We start from the raw sequence: 9466 nt of genomic DNA, 5'->3' as shown, positions 1-9466 counted from the left end.
TGATGTTGAGCTTCAGACCATATTTTGCTCTCCTCTTTCACCCTCATTAAAAGGTTAATTAATTCCTCCTCACTTTCTGCCATCAAGGTTGTGTCATCAGCATATCTGAGGTGGTTGATATTTCTTCCAGCAATCTTAATTCCGGCTTGGGATTCATCCAGTGCAGATCTTATTCCTCTGATTAACTATTGTGTTGACATTGGCAGAGTAATTCTTGTGCAAAATGTGTGAAACCATAATCACCTCCTGATGCATGTGAAGGTGCTGTCTGAAAAATGTGTGTGACAATGGGAGCAAACCCTAAGCTATGGCTTCCAGATTATTATTAACAGTAAAGGACGAACCCTGTTCTTAAAAGGTAAACTGGTTCTTACGTCAGTCTGTAGAAAATACATTTTCTGAGAACCAGTGCAACATTGAAAATACTAAATGGAGTGGGAGAGTTTCTTTGGACTATATTGTATAGAGGAAGGGTATTTGTAGTGTGTTGTAAATTTTTGTTTGCTTAGGAGTTGAACTTGCAGTTTATGATGAAAGGATATCTCATTAATCAGGAATAGGCATGGGAGAATCAGAATATTGTTTATTTGTTTAAATCATGGATCATTCATGACACACCCTGTGTGTTTCTCCCATGGATAAATAAGAAAGGAGGGGGGAGACAGAAAGGAAGGAAATGATTTTGCATGGTTAAGCAGCCATTCCCCTTCGGTTCTGCTAAAAGTGGCAGCCTCCTGCAGCTGTTTTCATTTTGTTTTTTAAATTGGGAGACTGTTACACCCATCCCAAGTGTAATATCTAGTTTGGCCTGAGTCATGCAAAATTGCTACCCTCTCAGAGCACAGATCTCATACTCTATACAAAGCCAGAATAATTGTTACCAACTTAGCTATCATAAACAGACATTTCATGTGCTGATCTATGACTTGTCTCAATACCAAAAGGGAAGATTAAAAAATGCTACTTCCTGCTTTCCTGACTTGAGGTTCTTTAGTTCCAACACTGTGGATGTGACAGTTTTTTGGGGGGGGGGACCCTACAGATTCCCTAATCTATGACAGCAGGTGGAGACACTTCCTGTTCATTTAGCATTTTATCCCAACTCCTCAAAACAATCTTTTCCATGGAATCCTGATTTCCAGCTGAATTTAACCAATGTCTCAATTATACGGATAAACTGAAACCCCCTTAAACTTACAAGTGTGAACTGATTCCCAACCAGCACCATATATATCAATTTAATTTCCTTAACCTAGCCCATCAATTAAATCCAAAAGATACTGATGCTTTATTTTTTTGAATATTTCACTTCTATTCTCAGACAACCTAGTCCATCCTATGCAGTGGAGGCTGCCCCACCAGCACCAATCTATCACTAGGGATGGAGGAGAAACATGATTCAGTTTGCACTTTAAAGTGAGCTTACCCAATTTGCACTTTTCAAAACAATACGTGGACCAAAACACAGCCATCCTATGAAATTTGCACTTCTCTGAAATCTGCAATGCAATTTTCCAGCCAAGTAACGTATACAAAAATGCCTGTGCTAGGGTAAAGTGTGCATAAGCATACACATATTAGTGAAAATTTGTTGTTGTTGTTTAGTCGTTTAGTCGTGTCCGACTCTTCGTGACCCCATGGACCATAGCACGCCAGGCACTCCTGTCTTCCACTGCCTCCCGCAGTTTGGTCAAACTCATGTTCGTAGCTTCGAGAACACTGTCCAACCATCTCGTCCTCTGTCGTCCCCTTCTCCTAGTGCCCTCCATCTTTCCCAACATCAAGGTCTTTTCCAAGGATTCTTCTCTTCTCATGAGGTGGCCAAAGTATTGGAGCCTCAGCTTCACGATCTGTCCTTCCGGTGAGCACTCAGGGCTGATTTCCTTAAGAATGGATAGGTTTGATCTTCTTGCAGTCCATGGGACTCTCAAGAGTCTCCTCCAGCACCATAATTCAAAAGCATCAATTCTTCGGCGATCAGCCTTCTTTATGGTCCAGCTCTCACTTCCATACATCACTACTGGGAAAACCATAGCTATACGGACCTTTGTAGGCAAGGTGTGGCAAGCCACTCCAGTATCCCTGCCAAGAAAACTCGATGGGATTAGTGAAAATAATATATTAAAATGCATTATATTAGGGGAAATTGCTTTGGAAAACTGCATATTGGACAAAATTGCATACAAAATATGTGTAGTTGGAGAAATAAAATAGTAATGAATTTTCATGAGAATTTTTTAAAATTGCAAACTCAAGCACTGAACTTCAGATTGGAAAAATGAGAAACTGAAAGAAGCCCCTACCTGCCTGATTTATTCCAGCCAGTACAGTGGGGTAGCACGGGCTGTCGGCTTCCCCCTCCTTGTTGTTGTTTAGTCGTTTAGCCATGTCCAACTCTTCGTGACCCCATGGACCATAGCACGGACCCCTCCTTAGTCTCTGTTTTCCCCTTCTTTAACCCAGCAGGGATGAGAATGAGGAGGACAAAACTAGAATTACTTGGCCCTATCACTGGTCACTGACTGTTAAGATCCCTGCCTTCCACCCCACCAGCCCACACCACTGATTCTAGGGCGGACACCTAGGGTCTCTTTGTCTCTTCCTTGTAAAATTCCACTGCAAAGCTGGTGGATCTAGCAAAGTGCCGTTTCCTTCTCCTTCCCTTTGCTCCAACAAATCCTCACTAAGTTTCTCAACTTTTATGGGTTGGGGGGGGGGCAGGAGGGCAGAGGTAGGCACATTTATCTTCACCATTAGAGATACATATCTTTGTTGGCACGATCAGGTGGGGAATTTCTCAGGTAAGGAACTAAATTAATCCAAGGCCATTTTAGACATGGCACGGGAGATCTGTAATCAGCTCTTGACTTCAATCCACTACACACACACCCTGCTCTTAGCTCAGGCACCCCCAAACGTGGCCCTCCAGATGTTTTGGGACTACAATTCCCATCATCCCTGACCACTGGTCCTGTTAGCTAGATATGATGGGAGTTGTAGTCCCAAAACATCTGGAGGGCCAAGTTTGGGGATGCCTGTCTTAGCTGCAGAGAGGGTTAGGGTGGGTTCAATATGAGTATGTGTTGTTTCCCCGTTTCATGGCTAATAGTCGCTGGGAATAGGGGAAATTAGAAGGGAGGAAAATACCATGAGAGGAAAGGGTTGGTATCTCCTCTCCTTAGCATTGTGGCCACAGTCAAAATCTTCCGTCACTTGCATATACTTTTATAACAACAACAACAACAACAACAACAGGAAGAAGACTTCAAGAAATCCAATCTCAGACCTAGTTGGGACCTCAATCATTGTGGGCTGGGCTTATGTCCAGACATATGTGGAGGAGCTTGTACACTTTTAAAGATGGCCATTTTTAAAATTGGATATAATGCGGTCACAGCAGTTAATGGCAAAACACTTTACGGTAATTTCATCTGGAATTGGTTCCAGACTCCAGCAGGGGATGTATTAACCATCCAGGTTCTAGAATTACATCATTCTTATAACTAAACAGAGATAATACTAAAGAGCTGGTTCCATAAAGCATGACTTAACAATATATTTTGGCTGAATGGGTATGAGGATTTATTGTCCTGGTTGCAAAAGAGGCCAGCTGATAAATCCATCCTAAGCAGATAAGCTATACAAATTCACTTGAAAGAAATGCTTTAAATCCCTCATGTACTTCAGGTTACAGAATTGACCAGCCAGAAAATGCAGGAGTCAAGTCTGCTGAGCTCTTAAGAGAAAGCCCACGACCTTGGCAGCAGCCATTTCCAAATCACACAGGGCACAGTTTTCTTTGCTGTAGCTCTTAGGAATTGTTGTATTGCGCAAGAAGCTAAAAGCAATGAGCAGTTAAGGGAGCAAATTGCAGTTCTTAGTGAGGGTCAAAAGAGAAGCAGGGTGAAAAATGTGTGGCCCTTTCTCTCAATTTATCAATTTATTATTAACTTTAAAGCAGTCTGAAATGACTCTGATTTCAGTTGGAGGAGGAGGAGCCCCTGGGAGTGGGTTTTAAAATCAGCTAGGTGGTGGGATCAGGAGAGTTGGTGGATTATTCCATCTGACAAGCCAACCTTAAATAAACTTTGCTCTGTCTGCCTAGTACAGTATCCAACTGCATTTGGCAAAATTCCAAAGCAGAAAAAGATATGACCTAATGAAATAGGACTTTGATCCTCGGGGAAAGTTTTTGCATTGCCTCTAGATAGGATGCTGCAGCCTGCCCAGTGGGAAAACAGCATAGAATTAGGCTGCATTTTTGTTTACAGTGGTTAAAAACTGATGTAACACTTCTTTGAAGGTTACCTCATATTAGTTTGTTCCCCTCTGGAATTCACTTGCTTGTGAATTCAATTACATTTCCCTCTTACAGTGGTACCTCGCTTAACGAATGCCCTGCTTAACAAAATTTCCGTTTAACGAAAGGATTTTTCGAGCGGAGGTTGCCTCGCTAGACGAATTCGTTTTACGAAAAATTCGTCTAGTGAATCGCGGTTTCCCATAGGAATGCATTGAAATTCAATTAATGCGTTCCTATGGGCAAAAAAAATTCAAAAAAAATTCAATGCATTCCTATGGGATTCGCTAGACGAATTTTTCGTTATAAGAAAAGACCCGTGGAACGAATTAAATTCGTCTAGCAAGGCACCACTGTATTGGACAAATAAACAAAGGAGAGACATTACGCCCAAGAAACATCCACAGCATGCATTTAAAGCACATTTAACTCACATTTAAAGCACTTGGTTTCACTCAAAGAATCCCGAGAACTCTTAGTTTTCTCCTCAGAGAGCTACAGTTGCCAGCAACCTTAACAAACTACAGTTCCCAGGAAACCAAGGAAGCAGCAAGTTGCCCGCTGCAGTCTCTGCAAAGTATCCCTTATCTTTAAGGGCTGTAAAAGATAACATTTTGCCAGCTTCTTAGCACCATTGATTGGATTTCACATATTAAAGTGACCTGTCATGGGAAGCCAAGAGGACACATTGGTCAGAAAGCTAGACAAGAACTTTATTATCCCCCTCAGACAGGAACAGAGACAGGAAATTGTTTACTCCACCCAGAAATAACCCAGGACAGCGCCACCTAGTGCCTAACTATAATCACCATATCCACATGAACTAATCAAGCGGTTCTGCCCCACCTGCAGCTTCTAGTTTCCTTCCCCTCCTTGCTCTTAAGTCCCACATATGGTTCCAATCTTTTTTTTTTAATCAAGACAGGAAACAAAGCAAGGTGAACAGTTTCCTAATTAAGATCCAGTCTCCTTTGCCTGCTAATCCTCTCTCTGTGCTTATTTTATTTCTGGATAGCTGCAGGAAAGCAGACCAAAACTTCCACCTTTATTTTTATTAAAAGTTCCTGATTAGACTGTGTGTCTGTCTGTGGAAAGCTAGTCCCTGGAGCTTTTCCATTTTGCAGTTCATGCCGTGTTGTGGCTGAGATTTAACAGCCTAAGCCTATACTTAAGCAAGGGGCAAGCAGAGGGCAGAACTCCCCTGCAGTGCTACTCTATTAGCTTCAGTGAATGAGGTCCCTGTGTATGAGTCTTGAGACCTCACACTGCCTAATAAGTGTTCTCCGCATAATGTCTGGGCCGGAGCTGCAGCTGGATTTGGAGGACTACAAACACATATTCCTCATGGGAGTCTCGGGAGACTTTCACAAGCTGCTTTCCTAATCAGAGTTGATGTGGTGTGTAGTCTAAATTCAGCTCAGGTATCACTTTAACCAGCCATGTCTGCTGTGCTTTTACAAACCGCCTTCTGTTTCTTCCCTGTTGCACACAATTTCTTCCTGCCGCCTATATATTCTCAAAGAATCTTAGAGCTAGGTCATCTGTTCTGTTGCTGCCACCTCACACTCCACTTGCTGCAGGAAACCCAGAGCTACAGCATTTCCAATAAATGGCTGCCCAGCCTCTGCTTGAAGACCTCCAGTGAGGGAGAGCCCATCACCCCTTTAGGTAATTGGTTTCCATGTTGGACTGCCCTTACTGTTCAGCGACTTCTCCTGATGTTCAACCCAAATCTCACCTCTTGTAACTTAAGTCCATCAGATCTAGTCCTACATTCTGGGGCAGAAGGAAACAAGTCTTTGCCCCTTCTACAGTGACAACTCTTCTAGTATTGTAATAGTGCTATCATGCCACCTCTCTCAGGTACACACTGCACACACTAGCCTGTTTGTTGCACACAAAAACATTTTTCTCAATCCGGAATCATTCATGCTTTTCCTTAACGTACTGCTTTCAATCTAGTTTGAGTCCAGATTCTGCCATCCACAAAGCTGGGTTTGGTTACTTTACATGTATTTTGAAAAGCATCCCCTTGATTAGGTTATCCACACCTTTTCCTTCCTGCTCAAGCCTCAAGTGAATGAATAAAGTGGTGATTGCAATCTTGGTGTGCACCTGCCCATAGCAACATTGGACAGGTGAAGATACCCCCTCCACTCATTGCCAGGACCGCCCACATCTGTTTTCAAATGGACACACTGTGGAGTAATGCAGAATCCATCTCTAATGAGCTTTTGTTTTCAGAATGAAACCAGTTTCTCAAGAAGCTTACTCAGGGGCAAAGTATATGCAGCTGATCTAGATTGTATATGGACTATGTGGAAACTACATGGAAAAGACACATACTACCGGCAGGTCTCCATTGAACCTAGAATAACGTGTTGTGTGTATGCAATTCATATATTCTCCAGACAAAGCATATCCAGTTTTTTCAACCTTTCTTCATAGAATTTGTTTTCCATACCACTGACCATCTTTGTTGTCCTTCTCTGAACCCATTCCTATTTCTCTATGACTTTTTTTTAAAGTGCAGTGACGAGATCTAGACACAATACTCTCAAATGGATTCATTTCCTAAATTCTGGGGTGTTTTTTAAACAATACAAACAACTAGTATGCTCACAGTTTTGTTCTGTAAGGTCAGAACTCAAAATTGACATCTGAATACACATATGACAAGGGTAATAATATACCCTGTTGACCCTGAGCCAACCTGAAACAGGCCACCGTATAAGACACTGGGGAGGAAGAAACTCAGTTGCAATGGACAGGATAGTCTTTAGTGATTTTGCACCTCCGATCAGCCCAAGTTGGACTTTTGCAAGACCTTGTGTGGTGCAGTTGCACTGGTAATAATAGCCCATGCCACAGATCACATTGATTTTTTTTTTTTTGCCTTGCACAGCAGATTAAAGGATCAGGTTATTTGCTGCCCAACCAAATAAAAGAAACAATTTAAGCTAAGGATGATACATACTTTGGCAGACACTTGCAAAAACAAAACTCAGACTCTTATTTCTCTTCTGAAAGAGGCTTTGAATGTTCATTGTATAAACATTATATGCTGCGATAAACAGCACAATCCTAAGCACATCTACTCAGAGATGTGTTCTATTAATTTCAATGGGTTTTACTCCCAGGTAAGAGGTGTAAGATTGCAGCCGAATACTTTTTAAAAAAAATAATAATAATACAGCAAAACTTCACTTCTCTGGGGCTTATGTTTTGTAGAATTCATGCTCTCCTGAAGTAAGAGGGTATTATTAAATCATTCCATCAAGTGCACATAAGGCATTGAAGCCAAAGAAAATAAGGGAGGAGCATCAAAGGATGTGCTGTGTGTGTTTCACAGGCAGGTTTTATAAACATCATTTTCTTTCAATCTCCAGATCTGGAGTAAAATGCTAGCACATCAGCTGCAGCTGAGCATGACTGGTAAGTGAATTGCATCTCTTTGAAGAAATGCTCAGATCTCCCCGATCCATTTTAAAATCTGAAGTTCTAGAGAGATGTGAAGAAATATTTTTTGATTTCTAGCCTGTTGGGTTACTTACAGTATGTATGTTTGGGGAAATGATGGCCCTCAAGAGATGTTGCTGGACTCCAGCTCCTGCATGAGCAGATGAGCAGAGATGATGGGTGTTGCTCAACAACATCTAGAGAGCCACAAGTTCCCCATCCCTGGCTTACAGCATTATTTTGGTCTGGTGTGAGACATTCATTGTACACTGCAGGGCTGGAATTGTGAGCATTCATCCTGATTTTTTGGAGGGTATGGTAGATTATATTGTGTCAAGCCAAGGGCTATCCCACACTTTCCACTCCATTTTCTTGTTACTGTACACATAAGGTTTGGGGGAAATTGTTTTTTTTTACGCAAAACCTCCCAAACAACTATAACTGTGTGACCAGAGTTTGTTGATACATGATTGTCATTATTTTCAAGTGGGATTCGATCTGAAGCTCCCTATCGCTAAAAGCAAGAGTTAGGGAGGACCAAGTCACAATGTTTTGCTTCCCCCAATTCCTGGTCCTTAGTCCCCCTGTTGTGTGACTCCAACACATACTTTCTAGCACCAGAACATGCCATTTCCCTAACAGCAAAGAGGCTCAATTGCATTACATTGATTACATTAGCTTGCAGTGAATGGATTTTCTTGTTGCAGGCGGAAATTTAGTTCAGTTCTGCAAGTAACAGAAAGTTGTAATCCAAGGCCACTATCAAGCAGGGATGGGGAATCGGAGATCCTCCAGAGGTTGTTGGACTTCAACTCCCACCGTTCCCAGCCTGCGAGGCCAACGATGATGTAAGCAGGGATGAAGGGATTCATAGTCCAACAACATCTGGGGAGCCATGGGGTAGCACTCAGTAGATTTCCCATTGAAATTAAGGCACCTAATTTAGGCTTAAATCCTAAAATACACTTATTATTTGTTAAATTTATAATATATATATAGTCATCCCTCGGGTTGCGTCCGCTGCGGGTTGCGTTTTTCCAGATTGTGAACGCGGCGGACCCGGAAGTGTTTACTTCTGGGTTCTGCCACACATGCATGCGTAGAAGCGTTCTGCGCGCTTCATGCAGGCACTTTCATGCATGCACAAAAGCGCCGCTCGGGTTGCAGACTTTTCGGGTTCCGAACGGCACCCTGGAACAGATCGGGTCCGCAACCTGAGGTACCACTGTACTGCCCTTCATCTGAAGATCTCAGGGCAGTTTACAATATAAAATTACAGGAAAAACCCATTGACATGCATAGGTTACACTGTTAGACATTTTCATGAATTTCAGTGGGTCTACTCTTAGTAAAACATGGGCATTTTTATTCCTCAATAGCAGTCCCGCTGGAGCCCCCCAACTTAGCATGGTTTTCTCTGTCCCGGTTCATTCTGGACACAGAGAACACCATTTTTAAGTTGGGAGATCCAAGGATGCTGCTTCTGGTCTTCTGGCCCGCAGACTGGGGAGGGCAATCTCATGGTTTCTCGCCCCCCTGCAGGAGGGTGTAAGTTAACCATATAAATGGCTGAGGTGATCTGCTGCCTTAATCACTTATTAGAGCCCATAGTTAAATTTGGAAAGAAGACAGCTATTAGCATGGTAGGTACCATGGAAACAAAACTCTACACTAATGAGAGTTCCCACTTCCCTGTTTGGGGGGAGT

General features: G+C 42.4%; 1 protein-coding gene across 1 annotated transcript in view; it reads right to left on the bottom strand.

The window, feature by feature from the left end:
• The window catches only part of KBTBD12 (kelch repeat and BTB domain containing 12), a 62709-nt gene continuing 53243 nt past the window's right edge, over window positions 1-9466 (bottom strand). The window contains exon 6 of the mRNA XM_035106453.2: window positions 1-2082. Coding sequence (XP_034962344.2) covers window positions 2036-2082 — 47 coding nt within the window. The 3' untranslated portion in view covers window positions 1-2035. The remainder of the gene's footprint in view (window positions 2083-9466) is intronic.

The sequence above is a fragment of the Zootoca vivipara genome, chromosome 2 (assembly GCF_963506605.1).
Source record: "Zootoca vivipara chromosome 2, rZooViv1.1, whole genome shotgun sequence".
Lineage (NCBI taxonomy): Eukaryota > Metazoa > Chordata > Lepidosauria > Squamata > Lacertidae > Zootoca > Zootoca vivipara.
Note: the sequence above shows the minus strand (reverse complement) of the source record. Positions and strands in the feature narration are given on the sequence as shown.